The sequence below is a fragment of the Ammodytes marinus genome, assembly GCF_949987685.1.
Source record: "Ammodytes marinus genome assembly, chromosome: 12".
NCBI classification, from domain to species: domain Eukaryota; kingdom Metazoa; phylum Chordata; class Actinopteri; order Uranoscopiformes; family Ammodytidae; genus Ammodytes; species Ammodytes marinus.
Window position 1 is genome coordinate 1,794,678 of NC_137216.1, and position 22,979 is coordinate 1,817,656.

General features: G+C 41.5%; 1 protein-coding gene across 2 annotated transcripts in view; it reads left to right on the top strand.

Annotated features, from left to right (window-relative positions):
• The first annotated feature begins 405 nt into the window (after nt 1-405).
• The window catches only part of pknox1.1 (pbx/knotted 1 homeobox 1.1), a 43,436-nt gene continuing 20,862 nt past the window's right edge, over nt 406-22,979 (top strand). The window contains exons 1-4 of one of the 2 annotated variants that reach the window (XM_080037606.1): nt 406-464; nt 2,010-2,122; nt 3,590-3,720; nt 4,972-5,143. In XM_080037606.1, coding sequence (XP_079893732.1) covers nt 2,072-2,122; nt 3,590-3,720; nt 4,972-5,143 — 354 coding nt within the window. In that variant the 5' untranslated portion in view covers nt 406-464; nt 2,010-2,071. Of the gene's footprint in view, nt 465-617; nt 1,850-2,009; nt 2,123-3,589; nt 3,721-4,971; nt 5,144-22,979 lie in introns of those variants that run through there. The other variant, XM_080037607.1, reaches the window with a different exon arrangement.

Consider the following 22,979-nt stretch of genomic DNA (forward strand, 5'->3'; position numbering starts at 1 on the left):
TAAAGGCATAGGCAGAGATCAAACGCTGCTTTTATGTTGCTCTTTGCCTTTAGGAGGACATTTGAATAGAGCTGACTGTGCAAGTTGGTTATCTGTGTTTCTATTTTAATGATTACAAATTTTACTCAGCCTGCCTGACTGAACACGCTGTTCTAATTAGCCTAGGAATATGCAAGTTTTAGGAGTAATTGTTATTTTTGTATATTATTCAGTATATGATATGAGAGAATACGCATGAAGGAGTGTAAACGTGTAAATGGAGGCCGTGAATAGCTTGTGCCAAGCAAAAAATACCCAGCAGGGTGGATAGGGGCTCCCAGGCAGTAGGACGTCATGTCTCCGCCCATCTCATAAATATTCATTAACCGAGCGCCCCTGCGTGCCCTTACGCGATGACGCAACGCGACAACTGCGGGTCCCGATTGCTGCAGCCGCTTGTCAGTGTGACGAAGATTGGCACTCAGGTAAGCTGTCACTCAAAATCCCTCTTTTTCCGTTCCCTATCAATCAAACGATCTGGGCCGCACGCAATAATGCCCCGGGGCGAAGAGCGCGGACCTAGTCCGGGTAGCGGAGGGTGTTTCTGGAAGGGAAGCAGAAGCAGCAGAGCTCCGGGAAGGAATAAAACAAATCAGTATAAAGGGGAGGGGGGTGGTAAAAAAAAATATGTCGGCGTTTTGGGGGCAGAGGAGGATTGAGGAAAATCAAAGGGCGAGCGCTAGAAACGAGGCCCGACAGTTGTAACGTTAAAGCGGATGGAGGGGAAGGGGAGTGCAGCTGTCCCTGCTTGATTGATTGATGGGGGAAGGATTTGAGGTTCCACCGGGCTAACCTCGTGTGCAGCCAATGTTTGATGATTTTGCAGTCAGATAACTGAATTACAACGGATATTCAATGCATATTCATTCAAAATGTTAATTGAAAAACGCTAAATCGACCGAAGCCGTCAGTTTATTGGGTCAAGCTGTTCACTTCGTATCAATCCGCAGCAGTCTTTTTTTGTACCTGGCTAGCTATGTTAGCTTGTTTTTGGCAGTGATTCCCCTTCTAAATATGGCGCTTTGCAGTGTGGCTTCACCACACCAACACGAGGAACACTTTAAAGTCAACACTTGGCTACCTTGCCAACGTTAATAGGTGTAGCTCTACCAAACGGTTCCTCTTTAGGGTTAAACTCAAATTTGCGAGCTAACGCGAACGTGGCTTGAACCGAACTTTACAAGCTAGCTAAATATCGTGTGGAAACCATAAGGCTTCCTGCGCTCAGCTGCTTTGTCTGAGAATAAAACTAAAGTTTTCCCAGTTATAAAACAGTTGGCTAACGTTAGTTCAAAGGCTTTTAAAAACTTGTTTCCCCTTGCCGCCACAAACTGAGCAGCTAATATGGGGCTATATGCTAAGTTCATCGCGGTGGGTGTGTTAACAGCAGTTGCAGGCTGGCGTTTCTATCTCACTATATTTATAACAACGAACCTCAGATCAGTTTACCAGCGTTTTATCTCTTGCGTGACAGAAACTTGTATTAATATTGACAAGATGTATTGAAATAAATTAGGAAATTCTCCCTTTACATCTCGTTACTCAGTATTTTCTTCTGACGGTGCTTTCACATTCCCTTGATTTGCCCCGATGTGTGCATGTATCAGCCAGGGTATCGGCACAGAACATGTTTTGAATTTGGTTTTAATTTGAAGTTTTCATTACTTCTGCTTTTGTCGTAGGCTCCATGTCTTCCATGCGTTTCAAGGTTGTGTTAAAGAAATATTCCGTGTCATCTTGTAATGCTTCGAAAAACGCAATTGTACATTAATCAGCTCTAATGCTTCACATCAGCATTGGTGGTATGTAGGTAAACTTTTCATCCTGCCATATTCACAGCAGCCCATTTTAGAAACGCTAATGATGATTTGTCATTCTGACACCATGGCAATACATTTATTGGAAGCTTTGTGCTTTCACCCCAGGCATCTCTTACAGGTATTCTAACTTAAACTATGTGTATTGTGCAGGTTGGCAACCTGTCCCTGCTCTCTATAATGCCCCAGAGTTTGCAGCATCTGCAGTGAACGTGATGGCAGACCAGTCGGTTTCCATAGACAAGTACCCAAAGGGAGAGCAGCAGGTGGGTGAGAGTGAAAAATTGGTTTGGGACCTCACGGCCTAGACAACCTTGTTACCAACTGGCTGAACTGCACTTTTTGTTTTACTCTTTGCAGAAGATCCATGAAAGGGAAACAGGACAGTGTTTGTAACAATGACACTGTATGTTTGGGACTACAACTCTTTGTATTCTTCCATCGTTGGCCTTGGATTCTGTAGTTAATTTTAGTGGTTATAAGTCTGCCTTGAGAGCCAAACAAAGGGAGACACTTTATGCATGTAACAAAGAACACAGGCAATGCTAATACTATTACTGCAGTGTTTTAAATCCACTGCTGGCGTGCAAATATAATACTGTATGATACTTACTGCTGTAGTAAAAATAACTTTTTTTGCCCAGTATTTCTGTGTCTGCTTATGTTAATTACTTACAAACAATCTTTATTCAAGTGCCAAACTTGGGGGTGTCTGGAGCTGAGAAGGATCTATGACTAATGAGAAATGTTTCATTCCAAGCAAGTGATTATTTTTAGTTTGTTTGCACTCAATCTAAGTCATTGTTGGTCTCAGTCACATGGTTGGTGATGGGATTTATTCTCGGGAAGGGATCCTTGGTTACAGGCCTACTGGTAGAAAAAATGTGTAAGGAAGTCTATATTGGCTGTTAATGAATATGAATATGTTACAGAGGCTACTGTCACATTTGACTGTGTCCTTTAATTTGCATCGAGTGATGGGTGTGTACACACACGCTCTGTCTTTGTATTCAGATGCAAACCAAATGTATCACTAGATAGGATAGTGTTTAGGTCTGTACTGCCTATGTAACAACTCTGTCTGGATGCAGACTAGCTGTAGTGTGCTCACAAAGGTATGTCAGGAGAGTGGAGGGTATGAGAGATCTGTCCACCGGAGATGCATTAAACCCAACCATAAGAATACATCATGTAACTCTAAAGAAAGAGTGCTGGTGATCTGCTGTAGCTGATGCAGGACTGTCAACACCGCACCAAGACCCATTTCTGTCTGGTTGATCACACTAAACAAGTCATGCTCATTTTAAAGATATTTTTTTGGCATTTTTATGCTTTATTGATAGTGTAGAGACAGAGTTGAAATGGGGCAGAGAGGGAAGTGACATGCTGTTGTCACCTAGCTGCTGGCCGAGGCCCATGGGGGGGACGCCCTACCAACTGAGCTAAGCGCGCCCCTGTCCCTGCTCATTTTAAACCTCCAAAGAAAAATTTCTAGTTTTTGAAAGTGGCTTTCAGACTATATCCTCATGACTTTCGAAAGCATTCATATTGAAGCAAGGCTCTGTGTTAAGCTTTTCCCTCCAGCTATTCTTGGTGTTCACATGATATTGTTGTCTTATTTTTCTTGCCTTTTCCTTTGCCTCTTCTGTCAGTGTCTGTCTGTCTGTCTGTCTTCCTGTTTCTGTCATTATCACTTCATGTGTGTCACTTCTTCGTTTGATCTTTTTCTGCAGATGCAAGCTGTGGTACAGGTAGACAACGAATCAGAGCACACGTTCATTGAGGACTCTTTGGCAGAGGCACCCAGCCCAGCACCCACAGAGCCACAGACACCAATGGACGCGGACAAAGCTTCCATATATCGGTAGAGCTAATTGTGCTTTGGGATAGGGAAACAGCCAGTATATTCCTTAATCTGTGTTCTTCTCTATCCCAGTCTGAACTAAACCATCCCTATGAAATGTCACAGGACGTCCGTGAAGTCTTCTCATTGTCCAATTGGCTTTCATATTGCTCTCTGGGATTTGAAATGTGAAAGGGAGAAAGACCTTCTTTTATTTGTTTTTATTTGTTTAACCTTTTATTTTTACAGGCAAGTCATTAAGAGCAAGTTCTTACTTACAATGACGGCCTTACAAGCGGTAAAAACCCACTTAGGGTAAGAGGGCTAGAAAAATCAAATCAAATAATAAAAATAATACTGACGATTTTTGGTTAAAGGAGCGAAATTGTTCTTTTAGCTAACTTCCTGTCAGTTACTGCAGTTAGCAGTCCCCTCGCTCGTCCCTACGTCACCACATTAATGCACTGCGGTCTTCAAGCAGCGAGTTACCTAGCATCATCTCAGATCCATAACTGTAATAAAACATGATTAAAAACCATCAAACCAGACATTGGGAAGGATTTTTATCTGCTCCGCCATTGTAGGCGCATAAACATTCACCCATGTGTCGCTCTGGCGTGCACCGGCAGTGAGACCATGAGTGAGACGGGTGTCGGTTTGTAGCGTTCTCTCTAGTGATTGGATATTAATTTCGGGATCCCCCAAAAAGTTTAATTGCCGATTACATGCAGAGCAGCTGACTGAGAGATCGGCTTTATGAAACGCGCACATTATGTAAGTGATCACTGTATGAATAAAGAACGACTTAACACTTATATTAACATAAATAAACCGCTTACTTCACCTTTAAGCTAATAGAATTGTTAATTGCATTTTGTTCAAGTGCCCACTTGCAGTCTAATCAGGGCCTACCAAAAATGTACATGGTCTCACTAAAAGCACATTTATTTGACTATTTGTTATGTCAGTGAATTATGTTGAAGACTAGTCATATTCCTCTAGTTTTGTGTTTTTATTGGATACATAGTAGATTAACAAATATGCTCAGTTCAGTTGAAACAGCTTTCGCTCTAACTTTATTTTGATATGCTACAGTATCTGTCAGCAATTATTTTCATTACCCTTTAGAGCAGGAACATTTAACATCCTTTGTTTGAAAGATTTTCGCGTTTAAAAAGTCATGCTCTATTACTTATTAGAAAATATAATATCTCCTTCGGAAAAAAGTGTATAATTGATCACCTTCGGTGTGTGTGTGCGCACCCTTTACAGGCATCCCCTGTTCCCCCTGTTGGCCCTGTTGTTTGAGAAGTGTGAACAGTCCACGCTGAGCTCTGACTGCATCACCTCTGCCAGCTTTGACGTAGACATTGAGAACTTTGTCCGGAGTCAGGAGAAGGAAGGCAAACCCTTTTTCAGCGAGGACCCTGAACTTGACAATTTGGTAAGTCAGAACTTCATTAATTTCTGCTTGTTTCTTTGTGTCATTTTAGAATATTCATATACAGTCAAGTGCGAAAGTTTGTGAACCCCTTGAACATTTTGGAATTTTATTTATTTTTACCATTATTAATTCATTTTTATCAATACCAGTATTTTTTATATGAAATAACAGATGTTTGTTTATGAATTCAACATTTTTCTTTTCCAGAAATCAATTGTTAAAACAGATAAAACAAATTATTTGACGAATGTTGTATGTGCAAAAGTTTGTGGACCCTGAGCTGCATTGCTTAAATCGAGCAGGTTGACACAATCAGGTGGGCCAAATTGGTTGATGAAATAGACCAATGTAATGAGAGATCTTTAGGAAAGAAATTGGGTGGCACTAGATAAAACAGAGATAAAACCAGGTCAGTTTAGGCTCACCAAAGTGAACCCATACAGGTCAGACATGCTAAAAGGGAAACAAATCTCAGAGGATCTCAGGAATAGAGTTTTGATGTTACACATTTGTCTGGGGACAGTTATAAATTCATAAAAAAAAATTTGAGCTCAATCGGTCCACCGTGAGGCAAATCATCTACAAATGGAGAGCTTTAAGAGTGACTTAACATCTGCCTAGAAGTGGACTCCCTTCAAAAATATCCTCAAGCGCCACAAGAAAAGTGATTTTTCAGGTAAAAGCCAACCCAAACATTACACCTGGAGATTTGCAGACAATTTGAAACCACCATTATTCACTTGGGAGAAGGTTCTCTAGGTGGTAGGCAGAATTGCGTTTTTGCCCAAACATGGCGGTTTTGGTTATGACCAAACAGTTCAATTTTTGACTAATCTGTCCACAGAATAAGACTTCAGGTATCTCCAGGTGCTCTCTGGCAAAGTTGTGACAAGCAGTTTTGTTCTTTTTTGAGAGCAGAGGCTTCTTCAGCAACCATCCCATGAAAGCCATGTTGACTGAGTTTTCTTCTTATTGTGGAACCATGCACATCTGTCCCAGATGCTGCAAGAGAGGTCTGCAAATCACCAGATGTAATGTTTGGGTTGGCTTTTAACTGAAAAATCACTTATCTTGTGGCGCTTGTGGATATTTTTGAAGGAAGTCCACTTCTAGGCAGATGTTCAGTCACTCTTAAAGCTCTTCATTTGTAGATGATTTGCCTCACGGTGGACCGATGGAGCTCAAACTTTTTTTAAAATAATTTATAGCTGTCCCCAGACAAATGTGCAGCATCACAACTCTATTCCTGAGATCCTCTGAGATTGTTTCCCCTTTTAGCATGTCTGACCCTGTATGGGTTCACTTTGGTGAGCCTAAACTGACCTGGTTTTATCTCTGTTGTATCTAGTGCCGCCCAATTTCTTCCCTAAAGATCTCTCACTACATTGGTCCATTTCATGACTCAATTTGGCCCATCTGATTGTGTTTACCTGCTCCATTTAAGCAATGCAGCTCAGGGTTCACAAACTTTTGCACATACAACATTCGTCAAATAATTTGTTTTATCTGTTTTAACAATTGATTTCTGGAAAAGAAAAATGTTGAATTCATAAACAAACATCTGTTATTTCATATAAAAAATACTGGTATTGATAAAAATGAATTAATGATGGTTACAATAAATAAAATTCCAAAATGTTCAAGGGGTTCACAAACTTTCGCACTTGACTGTACAGTGTGCACTTGAATGTAGTTGGCAGAGTAGCCAGACTTAATATTCATGTTTTGGCTTGACACATACAGCATGTGTCTCAACAACCTTTTTTTGTTGTCCCTAGAATATTGAAAGAAGTTGGGAGACGAACATTTAAGTTTAAAGCACCTTCAAATTGGAATAATTTGCCTCAGAGCAATCGCTACTTTACAAACCCCTTCAAGATTTCTTTGCTTGTTTTATCTTAAATCACCTTGCTCTTGTTATTGAATGCACATATTTATTTGTTTTTATCATTGTTGCTATTTTTGGAGAGAATTGTGAGAGTCTGTGTATGTGTGTGTTTGTCTTGAATAGTTTGTTTTGTGTATTGTATTTGTATTGTATGTTTTTCTGAGGCCACCCTCGAAAACGAGATGCTACATCTCAGGAGCTTATCCTCAAATACATTTTTTTAAATATGAAAATAGAATTTTGTGCAGGTTAGTTTGAGTTAAACTTTGTTGACGGCGTGAACTTTTACTGTAGGGCTAGGCTAGTGTAAAAATGTCCAAACAGGTTTTATATAAATCCTTAAGCCGGGACTGACATACGTATTTGTTTAAAATTTCAGCGAGATCGGTCAAGGAACATGGCCGCCATTGAACAAAATGTCTTTACAAGGGCTGCTAATTTGCCGTAACTGATACCTTTTTTTTTAATACCTTTTACATACCCTTTTTTGATACCCCCGTCGGAAGCACCCGTCTTGTAGGCTACGCACACACGCACTAGTTTTTTTGTTCGCCTGACATTTGTTATCCGTCATTATCACCTTGATTAATTTCCTGATTAATATAGCCTATGGCTTTCTACATGTCCACATTTATTCAGGTTGAACAGGTGTTATAAAGTTTGGGCTTTTTACTTTTGAAGGTTTTATTGGACTGAGGCTACTTACCAGTGTAGTTCACGTCAACTAATCTTTAAATTATCTTTCAACACACTCAGTGAGAGTCACTCACTCTGAGGGACAGACCGACATTCTGCAGACTAGTTTTTATCATCCCCAAATAGTTTGTTTTATTTGTTTTGAAACTTTTATTTTAATGATTTTACAAAAAAAAATCACAAACGGACAAAAAACAGAATAAGTAGACATATACAATACATTACACAACCCCCTCCCCCTCCCATGTTTGTTTTATTTGTGATGTGAATGAATGAATGCGTGTGTCTTAAAATCATTTTCAAAACTTAATTTAAAAAAAATTATTAAAAAAGGTTTTTGTTTATTGATTTTTCCTTAACGGTTATGATTTACTAACCGGTAACACATGTACAGGTGTACACCCCTAACCACCGGCGGCGATAACGGAGTGTGCACATTTACCTATGACCCGTCACTTTCCCCTCACTTGTTTTCGGCACAGGTTTTTTTCTTATATTTGCGGGTTGGTTTCGGACGATCATTGATCAGGTTAACAAATTATGGATATTATAATTTTATTTATATTTGAACTCATTCAGCGCCTCAGCTCAGCTGGGTCTCACGGCTTAAACACGACCTGAATTGAGAGTGAAACCATAAACTGTGATCTGTCTGGTGGAGCAGTTATTATTAATAAATATAAATAGAGGCTATTTCCCACCAGTTCCCACCTAAAAGCTGAGCGAGGCGAGAAACACCCATGTGTACTGCTGGGTCAATTGACCCGAATCTTAATGCAGTATGTAACCCTTCACATCGGACAAAAAAGCCGGATCCACGTGGGTCAACGCGGGGGTTTTGGTCAGTGGGAAAGGGGTATGATTGACCAACTGTCCGATCATCACAAAACGTGGTTCTTATCTTCAGAAAGAGTGGGGCAATAGTTTCCCCAAAGTATTTTCAGCCCGACCAATTCTAGTCGGCAAGAGGCGGCAGGCACATTCAACATTTCTGCAGGAATTTTTAAGTGTTTTATGCAATACCAGTAGAGAGAAGTGCACCGATTTTCTCGTCTGATCCTGATTGCAATTTTTTTTAAAGTCTAACTTCCCGATTCTGATTTTGCCACTTACGATCTTTTCCCCCTTCAGAACTATAATTCACAGTACACACAATGTTTCTTGGAACTTTTTCCTTTCACTGAATACCAAATTATAATACAACTAACATAGATAAAACAAATTTGTATTTAATATCTGTACTGCTTAGTTGAAATGTGTTGCTGGGAATGTTTTGGGAGTAGTTCCTGCATGGCTCATATCAGATTTACTGTAAACTCACACCAAAAGCTTCCAATGGGCCTGTGTGCGCTTAGGTGTTGCTTTTCAGCCGAAGGCGCCGGTCTCTTTTTTCGTAGCGATCGTACATTGAAAATGAATCGAGCTAAAAGGTGACGTCGGCAGACGGCCGGCCGCTGATTGGCCAGAGACTACCGTCTGCCGGCTTCATTCTGTTGATTATTCTCCCCTTGATTCTCAACAACTCTCCGGGACTTTTATGTGTATTTTGTCTCGCCGCGTGCAGCCTTCTTTGGCTCGCTTTCATTTGATTTGTATCACAGACCCGAATTTTTTCTCTCCATATATTCGCTAAGCTCACCCAGTTGTGTTGGCTGTTGGGGAAGTTACTTTGAACATACGAGAGGAGACAGCAGCTAGGCTAAATAGCCTATAGCAGCAAGCTGGGACAGACATGATAGCGAGCGATTACATTACAAGCCTCGGACTGCACTGATTACCTCAATAAAATATTCAGGCTGAGACACGGCTTGCATTTGAAAACACGTATCCTGAAACAAGCACTTAACAGTCAACTTTATCATGCCCGTGTTTACGTGCATAGGGATGTACGTGACGCATCCCTACAGCTGTGTGGCAGTCACACATCAGGACACAAACCCTCCCTTTTAACGGCCCGTAGCAATATTATTCTACTTCTTTTAGCAAACGGATACAAGGGGAGTATTTTCTTAAACATTTCTCATCCGTGTTTTTGGCGGTTGGTTCAGTTAATAGTGCAACAACTGCTCGTAATTTCTGCTTTGCCACTTGACTCCGGAGTTGGCTTTCAGCCCCTTACGACAACCCCGCCCACGTTCAGGAGGTACTATTTTCGGTGGAAAACGACCCGTGCTGCTACCAAACCAAGTTAAACTGAGTCGAGTCGAGTCGAGCTACATTTGCGGTGGAAAAGCGCCAATAGTGAGTTCAAGTGCTGTAGGTTAAAATGAGGATTTGATGGAGCTAACGTCATCGTGATTAGTTCATTGTGAGCTTGTAAAATGTTAGGCAAGAAACTCAAACAAATAGGCTACAGTTTGCTAGTAAAATGTGGTGTTAGGCAATAAACTAAAACAAATAGGCAATAGCTGAAGTAGTAAATACAAAAATGAAAAAGGTAAAATAAAAAAGGTAAGCTAGTAAATATAAGAAAAATATATATAAAACGGCCAAGGAACACAGCGGTAATACCGTATACCAGGGTATAATTTGAGCAAGGTTTAAAGGTATCCAAAATTGGATACTGCCCAACCCTAATGTTTACTTATCGTGACTGTCGGGGAGCTGGGTGTTATAAGGTGTACATGGTGTACATAAACGTTAGACTCATTTAGAATGACTATAAACCCACACAGTAGGTGCAGAAGTCAATTTCTAAATTAGGGCCCTCTTCCTATAAGAGGATTTCCCCTAGATCTACAACCCCCAATTCCGAAAAAGTTGGGCTGTTATGTAAAATATCAATAAAACAGAATGTGATAATTTCCTAATCCTTTTCGACGTGTATTAAATATCAAACGGTACTAACACATCATATTTATTAAAACTTAAAAACTTAATTGTTTTTTGAAAATATACACACATTTTAAAATGTTGTGCCTGTTTCAAAAAATTTGAGACGGGCATGTTTACTACTGTGTTTCATTACCCTTTCTTTGTGTGAGTAAGCATTTGGGAACTGAGGACAGTAATTTGACAGGTATGGACTGCAGACAGGTCAGTCTAGTACCTGCACTCTGCTCCTATGAAGCCAAGCTGTATTAAGACATGCAGAATGTAGCTTGGCATTGTCTTGCTGAAATAAGCAGGGACGTCACTGAAATAGACGTTGTCTGGATGGCAGCATGTTGCTCCAAAACCTGTATGTACATTTCAGCATTAATGGTGCCTTCATAGATGTGTTACCCATGCCATGGGCACTAACCCACCCCCATACCATCACAAACGCTGGCTTTTTAACTTTGTATTGGTAACAATCTAGATGGTCCTTTTCCTCTGCACAACATCCATGATTTACAAAACTATTTGAAATGTAGACTCATCAGACCACAGCACACTGTTCTACTTTGTGTCAGTCCATCTCAGATGAGCCCAGTCTGCAGCATTTGTTGATGTTGTTGATATATGGCTTTCACTCTGCATGGTAGAGTCTTATCTTACTTTTGTGGATGTAGAGATGAGCTGTGTTTACTGACAATGGATTTCTTGGCACATGTAGTTTCTTCCGATAGCAACTGCCGCCCGGGACACACACATGGCAACTAGCATTTCAAAACAAAAAAGCACTGCTACGTTCCGCTGGCCGCTTGCCGCTACCCATCACCATTGTGCCCAGTAGTAGAGTGGGTGGGATATATCAGGCGGGTCATTCTGCGCATAACTGTGGATTTTAGATGTGTGGAGGGAACTTCAACCCCTGGAAAGGGATTACACTCATCTTTTTGCATGTCACTCTGAATATTCTATTCTTACCTCTTTATGAACAAAATTGATAGACACAGGATAGAGAAATATAGCTTTGGAGTAACAGACTTGTCAGATCACAGTTTAATGTATCTTACCATACAGTTGTAAGATACTTAGAACTTAGAAAGGCTTAGAAATACTTTATGGAAGTAAAATGTGGGCATGATAAATGATAGGGAGGCAAAAGAGGAAATCAAAAAAGAAATTAAAAACTACATAAAAGAGAACAATGATGGTCTAGTGGATTCAGCCATACTGTGGGATACATTGGAAGCGGTTATGGGGGGGGGGGGGGGTCAATAGCAAGGGCAGCATACCAAAAAAAGGTTGAATTGAAAAACTAAGAGAAATGTATTGGTAATTTGAGAAATTTAGAACTCAAAAACAATAAAGATGGGTCAATATTACAACAAATATCAATAACCAGGCAACACATAGATGATATTCTAAATAACGAGAAAGAGAAAAAAAAATCAAGATTCACTAAACAAAGTTATTATGAATCTGGTCCTAAAGCTGCTAAATATACTAGTGCGGTACACCTCTTCAACTATGCATAAGATTCAGGACCCCCAGACAAAAACAAAATATAATAAAAAAAAAAATATATATATATATATATATATATATATATATATATATATATATATATATATATATATATATATATATATATATATCAAATAGAATTTTTTTTTTAAATGACTACCAAGATTTATATTCACAGCCTCCAGCAAAAGAGGAACATTCAAGATTTTATTAGTGTCCCAAGAGGGCAAATTGGTTTACAGCGAGGAGAGGCGACAACACATAACGGTACAAAACAGTGACGGACGCAAACATCACAACATGTACGCAGGCCTGGGCACTAAAGTGCAAAGTGCAAGAATCAGGGAAAAACCAACACAACAAAGTCAGTTCCTTTCCCTCCACAGCTTAAGACGGGCCACGCTGGGGATAGAGTCTTGCTGTACGGCAAAACTCGCCCGAGATATGACCAGAGAATTCGGGCTCTTAGTAAAGAGTGTTCCCGCTCTGAGAAGGCAGTCCAGGGCAACTTTCTCCTACTGTTATCCAAGCTCCGACAGTTAGACACAGGTCATACCGTCATAAAATCATAAAATCAAATAAAATCAGTCCTTCATAAAATAAAGGACTTTCTTAACTCACTAGATTTACCGTGTATTGGGGAAGAACAACATTTAAAATGTATTTCTAACATCACCAAGAAGGAATGAGATGAAGCAATCAGTAGACAAACTGTGCAAGTACATCTATTGATGCTTCTGGACACATCTTCAGTGATGATTCCTGGAATCATCGGGTGTTTCGGGTCTTTCAACATTATACACCCTCCTCTAGGTGACCCAGCTGAGGTTGATCAGACCCCAGCTTGTGTCCAGATGGCTAACTAGCTACTTCTGCCCCCATGACTCTCCCCTCTTGAGCCAAAGCCATCTTGAGGCTTTCTCTGCCGCTTCGGTGGTGTTGCGGATGGCTCTTCTCTTCCTCAGTCCTACGATGCCCAACGTACTGAAGGCTCTGGACAGTGATCGTGCTGCAAAAAATGTTTTCAAACATGTCTATAATTGTTCAGACACAATAATCCAAAAACCTTGATCATGGAAATTTTAGTTTGAAAGGAGAAATTTTTTTTTTTTGAGTTAAATGTGCTTAAATGGTTTTCTAGAAACAAGGGGTGGCACAACTTCCCCACTGACACAACTCACCCCACTCTCCCCTACATTACATTTAAAGCTCACATATTATGCACTTTGCTGTCAATTTTATATGGTCTAAGTAGTCCCTAATACTTATTTTTGTAGATGTTTGCTGAAAAACCCGTTCAGATCATTTATTGTAGCAAGCCTCTATACCCTGATTATCCTCTGGTCTCAGGTAGGCCTTTCACACCAAAATGAACCAAGAGTCAGTTCCAGGCTGGTGTTGGGGTCAGTTCAAAACTGGTTACAGCCTTATCCCAGTTATGAACCGGTTGGTTTCACATCGACCGGAGACAGCCATGGAGCCGGCAAGAGAGCAACGTCATGACGTCACTGTAAACGTGTGTGTACGTCACCCGACGCCGCTGCTCTTGTGGCTAACGCTAAAGCTACCGCTAGCTTTAAGCACAACAACAGCGGCGAATACGTCTTATTTTTACACTTGTTGGCTCTCGCTTTGCTTTCTTAAGCAAACAGGACCCATACAGCGTATTCTCGCCGGTCAATTTGATCGCTACGTTCGGTAATTATGTTATGTTTACGTCTCGTAGTAGCGGTGTTTTTAAATATGGCGGGCATGAGGTTTGAGTTGCTCTGGTTGGTCAGGATAATCCCTCCCCCAACCGTTCGCGCAAGCAGTTCTTATCAAACCCTGCTCAATCCTGGGGTATGAGTTCCCCCGGTTTTTACGGCCCGGAGCAGGCTCTCTGGCGGTGTGAAACCAAAACACTGGCTCTAACTCCGAACAAGCCCAGAACTAGCTCCGATTTTGCGGCGGTGTGAAAGGCCTAAGGATGACCTATATTTGTGCGATCTGGCTGGCCCCTCCCACCTCTCTGCCGGGCTTTCTTTATATGTCCATGGGGCTCTCCCACCGTCTCTGCAGTGCTCTCGCGATACTAGAGAGACACTGCGTGACTGCGAACACAGTGTTTACCCGGAGCTAAGCCATACTTTTAACAATTTGACCTGACATGATTAAAACCAGTGAAAACGGTAGCTTCAAAGTTTGATTTCTACATGAATATCTTCCCATCCTTTGTCATGTTAAAAACAAGTCATTTTCAGACTGCTGTGGGGAATATAAACAGCGTGTTATGAGCAAAAGCTGGTTGCTTGTCCCAAAGCTAATAGCTATACACCAGTCAGGCAAAACTACCAATAAAAACTATTATTTTAGTTTCACCGTTTAAAAAAAAGCACAGGTAGCTTCCTATCTGTTGTGTTATTAAAAACGAGGCATTATTATCATAGACTACTGCACGGTGGACGTTTCTGGGGGGGAAACCATGGACATATAAAGAAAATATGGGGATGTGGCTCTGCCGACTATTACGTAATAGTCAGCGAGAATTCTGACTGGAGTATATTGGGGGGGAGGGGTGGGGGTTTCAGAAGAAGGGAGAGTGAGAAAAGGAGAGATTGATATTTTGGTAGTCTCTAGGCACACCGTGGACCCATGGATATGTTAGAACACATTTAAAAAGTGCATTTAGCATAATATGTGACCTTTTTAAATAGCAAAAATGAAATTATTAAACAAACATTGAATATTTGGGGCAAAATTGTTAAGAAGTATATCATGGAGGGAGATGCCAAAAAATTATTTTGGCCGGCCCTAGAACCCAATTTCATACCAGGAACCATTGATGTTACATTCAAGAATTTTGGAGAACTACAGAAGGAATTTGAATTAGAAAATAAAGATTTTTACTAGTGCTGTCAGTTTAACGCGTTATTAACGGCGTTAACGCAAACCCATTTTAACGGCGTCATTTTTTTTATCGCGCGATTAACGCTCTTCATGGCCTAGCAAACGTTGTGGTTTTTTCACATGCTGTTGCATCAACTAGTAATGTTAGAACAACTGAAACACCACAAACTATTCATATAGCTCACCATTAAGTTACTGTTAAGTCAACCGGAACATGTCCTACAGCGTAACTTCACATTAAAATCATTTAACTGTCAAAACGGCTAAACGTCAAGTCAATTTTGACTTTTATTTTGAAGCAGAAACCGGAACCTAACACTTCCTAGCTCAGCTGCGCAACCTTCACTAGTCTTCTGTGTGTGACTCGGGGACTACGCGGAAAAAGAACAGAAAAGAAAGCTTTTCATTTGCAAAAGTCCTACTTATAACCCTGCGCCCCCACCAAAACCTCCATGAACGTTAGTGGCAGCCGCCAGTCATTCATTTTCACTTAAATTTTCGCTATCAAGGTTGACTTAAGCCTCGGCTGCAGCAGCGGCATACCAACCAACCACCAGCAGCACACAAGTGTATGGTGTGTCCACTCCATAAACAGTCGGAAATAAGTTGTGGATGAACGACTCCCAAAACATTTAGGCAGCAACCACCTTAATACTAATTTGTTTTATAAGCTATAGCCTATGTTGTTTTATGGTTTGGTTTTTAAATAAAAAAGGAAGTTCCAATTATGTTTGTGTATGCTGTTCTAGGGGTGGGGGGGTGGGGATCTACATTGTCTATTTGCACTGAATTGGAAACTATGATATTTTAGAAGAAATACACTGAATTACAAGGGTGTAGAGAATGGGTGTGAAAAGAGCATTACGATGAGAAAAAAGAATGGGACAAAAAGAAATCAAGGGACATTTAGGCTAGAATAGATAAAAATGCGAGTTAACTATGACATTAATGCGATTAATCGCGATTAAATATTTTAATCGTTTGACAGCACTCATTTTTACAAATATTTACAAATAAAAAAAGATCAAACTGGGAATGTCTGAGGAGGGCAATGAAGTTATTAATTGTTTGATTAAAGCATATAAAGAGGGCAGTAAAAAAGTAATTTCCAAAATATATCGGGGTCTTCAAAAACAGAATGGAAACAGAATTCCGCAGAAAGTTGCCGTCATGGCAAATATATATCTTGTGAAGACGTTTAGTCAAAGGCGGCCATGTTTCTTGAGCTATATTGCTAAGGCTTTATACACATGTGTATGTCGGTCCGCAAATTAGGTTGAATCTATCATGGCTGAGCCCTATGGTCAGGGCTGTAAACTAACTTTTTGGCTCACCTGCCAAGGGGACCGGTAGATGAAAGAATCTACCGGCCAAGTAAATTTTTTACCGGCCAAATAATAAATTGCCTCTTTTTGTTGCATATATACTTCTGTTTCAGTACTTTTCATTGAGATAACAGTATTATATAGCAGTACATGCTTAGAAAAGAGGCCAAAGTAATATTTAGAAATACATTTTAATATTATATTAATTTAGTTTCATTCATTTCATTTCAAACATTGCACATTTGAAACTTTAACAGTGCAAAACTGTGACAAAGGAAACACTCATTACTTATTACTCATCAGAACTAAAAATGGGTCCGATCCAGTATCTATTTAGAGCTCCTCATCACTGTCTTCAACAGACACCCTCTTTGCACCACCATCCATATAGTCAGGCCGTCTGCTTCTAACTGAGCGCTCGTGCCACAGCGTCATAGCTGTGCTCGGATCAAAGTCTTTTATGTTTGGGGAGCAGAGTTGAATTATCAGAAGGTCTGACAGAGTGTCAGACAGAAGGCTGGACCTCCAATCACTTTTCACCATCTTCATGGTGCTAAAACCCCTTTCACAGTCCGCAGTGGAGGCAGGAAGGGACAGGACCAGGTCGATGACAGCCAGCAGGTCAGGACAGGAGTGCTGATGGCTCCTGTTCACAGTGGCCCAGGACACATGTGGGTGTGACAGGAACTGTGGCTCTTGGTACATCAAGGACTTCAAGACAGTCCACTGATCCATCACTTTCTCAGCATGGATGCCATTGGTCTCCAGGACAGGCCTGAAGTGGTCCATCAGTGTCTCCACTTCAGTGTCACCAAAATCTAGAGGAGTTGTACACATAGGTCTACATAACAACAAGTAGAATGCATGTTTTATTTCTCAAAATTAAAATATAATCGTCATGATCCTGAACTTAAGTGCTCTGCTGTAGTACTTAATTTACAAACACCTGCTGCTGCATCTCCTGACTCTGGCCAGTTGGCAAAGCTGACTAGCTTAGTGGCACACAGCACACCTACACTGACATCCTGGAACCTGTCTGTCATACTCTCGACTAGCCTGTCAAGCAGTTTAACCCGTGAGGCGACGAGGGTCTGGCTGTCACGGCTTGTCAGTGAAATTCCCTCATAGCTGTTGTTGTTGTTGTCTCTCATAGTTTGTGTCACTGTGGCCTGCATGGGCCCTTCTCTGGTGGAAAAAAAGGCTAATTTTTACTATCCTATCAGAATAAACCTTTACAATACATTCACACATTCTACCCCTCTCTTGTTGGAATCATTGTTATTGATAAAGTTCAGAGTCAGTTACTTCCTATTACTTCTTAAATGACCGTACCTGGTTTTATACTTCTTGAGGACTGCCTGTGTTGCGCTCAAGCAGCTGTGAGCCTCGGCGATGGTGATGGTAGACTTCTGGAGCGAGACGGACAGGCTGCTCAGGTGTGTTAGAGTGTCATGAAGGAATCCACAGAAGTGGATGAAGACAGCCTCCCTGGCAGTAGAGTAATACTTCCTGGCTTTGGCCTGTTGGACTCCTCTGACATTTTCAGCATCACAAGACTGAATCTGAAACACATCAAGAACAAACACATACAACAAAATTACTAGCTTTTCAAAAACACTTACCAGAACACTGACAGGCACTGTCACAGTCACACATTCCTTTGATACATTAATAATGCCACTACCTGTTCCAGATGTTGAACAATCCCCTGAAAGCCCCGCAGGAAGTGGTCCAGGGCGCGTAGGAGGTGTCCTACCCATCGGGTCCCACCGATCCTTGTAGGCACCAGTGGTTTGTGCCCGAGAGCCTGGAAACTGTTGACCAGGTTAGCTCTGTTCAGTGGACTGGTATGGTAGAAAGTGTAGAGGCCACTGAGGAATTCTTCCACTCGCTGGAACATGGCATGGGACTTGATAGCGTCCATGAAAGCCAGTTCTTGTCGGTGTGCCATGCAGTGGATACCAATAATATAAGCCCTGTCCCCCTTCAGCCGGCTGACCACACCGCTCTTTGCTCCCACCATCACAGCAGCGCCGTCTGTTGCCAGGGCGACCAACTTACTCTCCCATTCTTTGCACACACGCTCCATGATTTCTCTGATGGTGCTGGTTATGTGTGCTGCATCTGCCTTCTCAACTGACTTGATGCCAACAAACTTGCTCTCAATCTTGCCCTTGTGACTCCACCTCACATACACCAGCTCCTCCTATTTCACCGAGCTGTCAGTGGACCCGTCGGACATGATAGACAGAAATCTAGTCTTTTTCAGCGTCTCCCTGATTGCATCTCTCTCCGCCTCGGCAATATATTGGGTGAACTCTTTCGCCTGTGTTTTGTTCCTGTAGGTTGCACCCAAGGCAATGCCTTTCTGTTCATCCAAGCTGCAAAAAATCATGCCAAACATTAACACTAATCCAATAATATTAATAACACATACAGTAATGTTCCAATACATCTAGTTTTGCTATTGCTATTCAGACCTACAAACTCTGGAGAAGTGATAAAGGTGACTGACAACATGCAAAACTAAAACCCTCTTCATTCACTTCTACTACCCTGGTTGACATAAAAAAGATGGACAGTTTACAGGTGTTTTTAAATTTGTCTTCACCACCAATGAGGACAACTAGCCCCGCTCACTTCAGATGTAACGTTATATCTGAGGTCAAAACGGGGCTGACGTTATCAAACAATTGTTAAAAAAAAAAAAAAAAAAAGCTTCATAGAGCTAGCTAGGTATGTTACCCAATTTAGCAAGCCTTGGCCTTAGCTATAGTAACATTAATGTAAACCATATGAAGAGGGTACTGGGAATCAGAATTATTTCATTGACAAATAAAATGTTTTACTTACTCGCAAATCCACTCATAGTCCGTGAACGGTCTCCCCTTCTTTGCAAGGGCATGAGCGGTCCTAAACATGGCCCTCAGTTTGGCTCTCGTCTCCTCCGATAAACATGTCAAGGCACCAACAGCGGGTTGAGAAAAGAGTGGCTCAGACTGAGCCCGAGCCACTGATGTACAGATACCGTGACACCGGCTTCCCTCGTGCTCCCGGATGGTCTCTGTTACTAGAATTATTTCATCAAACTACCCAAGTGTTTGAATAATTGAAACTGAGTCAGGCCTTCTTGGAAGCAGGTGAATTTACTTGCAAACAGCATGCAAGGGTCAAACAACATGTATCACAAATGGGCTTACATGATTGAATACATCGAATGAACAGTGTACAGAGATTATATGTAGTGAAATGTGTAGGCGTATACACTCGGTTTGTGTGTCCAGCCCGTTTTGCTGGCGAAAGCAGAAACATTTTTAATTAGGCAGATATTCCCAGAAATTCATCTCAGCTGGTGTTATCCTTCATACAATGTCTGATAACAGAATATGGGGAGTGAAACTACTGTGCACATGAATGCGTCATACCTCTGTATGTGCCAAAATCTTATTAGGCAGTTTCTTCTTCAAGGCTAAACAACAAGTTTGTCTTAGCAAAACACTTTGGAGTTCTTTGGGACAAAGTTCAACAGCCAGAAAGCATGTATTGTGCATTAAAATATTATACAATAAAGCAAATTAAATTCTGTTAACAGTCTCCACTTTCATTGTTTTGTTGCCCACCACAAATGAATTTCCAACATGACACCCGTCGAGTCGTCGTACTGAAGCCATTCTCTGTCAATCTTCCACTTCTCACCGAACTTTCTCACTTTTGATTTTTTCGTCGATGTTTCGCCTTCTTTGTCACCTTCCTTTCCACCTATCTCCTCTGTATTCTTCCTCTTTGGTTCGGTCACACCGGGAATATGCCGCCACATTGCTGCGCTCGAACTGCTTTTGCTGCGCCAAAACTTTTAAAGAGCGGCGTTCTTATACATTCTATGGCGGTGACGCGCACGCTACGTTTCTTCGGGGGAACTTATTTTCTACAGCGGTGACGTCGGGGGAGCTACTTCAGTGTGACACACAACAAATCACCAGTTTAGCTTGACGTTTGCTACCGTCATAATTTATCAGTTTACAGCTACTACAATGTTTTGTTCTATCATGCATAATTTATCGCAAGAGCACGACCATCGGGACAAACTTTTACCCGCCCCAGTGGCATGTATCCCTCCAAAATTAAGTCGCCAGGGGAATATTTTGGTCGCATTTGGCGAGTGGCGACCGCTAGTTTACGGCCCTGCCTATGGTCCAAGAGGCTTTATTGTGGAGCACCATAAGCTGTAAGTTTGTAAGAAATTAAGTCAATCAGAGTCAGGGGGCGAAGGGCGTGGCCTGTCAAACATTGCATATTGGCGCCCTCTATGGTGAATCTTGCAGAGCACTTCTTTCTGTTCAGCTAAATATCCCCATAGAACTGCACTGCGTTTATTATCGCCACCAGTTAAATCTCGGTTTGCTTCTGCTCGTTTAACTCTCCCGCGTGCATGCCGTAGTCGCGCGCAAAGCCGCAGACACAGAGCAGTTGATAGAGAAACGCTTGGAGACACATGCTTTTTACCGCAAATCGCGGCCTTTCGCGCAGTTATGACCATGCACAACACACACATCGCGCTTGCTAGTACAGTAATTGTGCAGGGGCTGGTTGTTAGTCAAGGCGGGAGGCTGGCGTTGCTAAGGCGGCCACCTTAGCTATAAAGCGCTGGGGGAAACACTGAATGACGAAATCAAGGCGAAGCTTGGCATCGGACAGCTTTAGAACTGAAAATAACTAAGTTCATTAAGCATTGTGAAACTTTGTATAAATACAACACTTAAACAAACCGAATTATGTACCACTTGTAGATTGAAGCCTACATCCGACCCTGTTTAACGTGTCTCGTTAGCGCCGCTAGCATTAGCGGCTAACTTTAGCGTCTATGCTTTCCTACTTCGCCTTCATCAGGGAACTCATTTGCAGATTTTGTTTATTAGATGAAGTAACGTTAGGTCCTTTACCACTCAGAGAAACGTGCCGTGCCCTTATGCAGTCTTTGGCAGCATCTTAGGAGGCGCATATGTGTTTAAACTCTAAAGGTATCGTAGCATTGGCTCCTTGTTTGGCTCATAGCCTCGGGCTTTAACCAGCGCCGCATTTTATTATTATTTTATTTTCAAAAGGTGCCTTGTCTTAATAGATTGTTTGCCTAGAAGATTTTGGAATAAAGATGTAATTGAGTAAAAACCTCTTGTATACAGTCTATGGTAAAAATGCTGTATTTTGGATGTTCTGTTGGCATGTTTTAATATGTAAAAAGATAACGATTAATTGATCATTAATTTTCCCGATCGATCAATGAAAATTCTTAAAATGCCCATCCCTAGGGGACATGCAACCACACCACATATCCAGCAACTTTGATGATGGTCAATGAGTTATGGCCAATTAGCTGCTAAGCCCCGCCCTTGCGTAAATGTTTTGGTCAATGGCGGTCATGTTTTTCAAGCTACCCTACTAATCTTTTACAGACATTGTATCTTTTCCCCCGATGCTTTTTGATCAATTTGGTGTTGATTGCGTAAAATTTGAGAAGGTAAAAAAAAAAAAATCAGTTTATGCAAATTAGCTAAAAATATTTCCAGACAGACTTACAGTATCTCACAAAAGTGAGTACACCCCTAACATTTCTTCAAATATTTAATTATATCTTTCCATGGGACAACACTGAGTAAATGACACTTTGATACAATGTTAAGTAGTCAGTGTACAGCTTGTATAACAGTGTAAATTTACTCTACACACAGCCATTAATGTCTAAACTGCTGGCAACAAAAGTGAATACACCCCTAAGTGAAAATGTCCAAATTGGGCCCAAAGTGTCAATATTTTGTTTTGCCATCATTATTTTCCAGCACTGCCTTAACCCTCTTGGGCATGGAGTTCACCAGAGCTTCACAGGTTGCCACTGGAATCCTCTTCCACCCATTCATGACGACATCAAGGAGCTGGTGGATATTAGACTCCTTGCGTTCCTCCATCTCCCGTTTGAGGATGCCCCAAAGATGCTCAATAGGGTTTAGATCTGGAGACATGCTTGGCCATCACCTTTACCCTCAGCTTCTTTAGTAAGCCAGTGGTCTATCGGAGGTGTGTTTGGGGTCGTTATCATGTTGCAGTACTGCCCTGCGGGCCGCGGCCCAGTTTCTGAAGGGAGGGGATCATGCTCTGCTTCAGTATGTCACAGTACATGTTAGAATTCAATGAACTGTAGATCCCCAGTGCTGGCAGCACTCATGCAGCCCCAGACCATGACACTCCAACCACCATGCTTGACTATAGGCAAGACACACATGTCTTTGTACTCCTCACCTGGTTACCGCCCCACACTCTTAACACCATCTGAACCAAATAAATGTATCTTGGTCTCATCAGACCACAGGACATGGTTGCAGTAATCCATGTCCGTGGTCTGCTTGTCTTCAGCAAACTTTTTGTGCAGACCAGTATGATGCAGTGTGTGGCGTATGGTCTGAGCACTGACAGGTCGACCCCTTCAAGCCCTTCAGCAATGCTGGCAGCACTCATACGTCTATTTTCCAAAGCCAACCTCTGTGTATGACGCTGACCACGTGCACTTAACCTTCGTAAACTGGGCTGCAGGGCAGTATTGCAACATGATAACGACCAGTGCCTGACCAAGCATGTCTCTAGACCTAAACCCTATTGAGCATCTTTGGGGCATCCTCAAACGGAAGGTGGAGGAGCGCAAGGTCTCTAATAT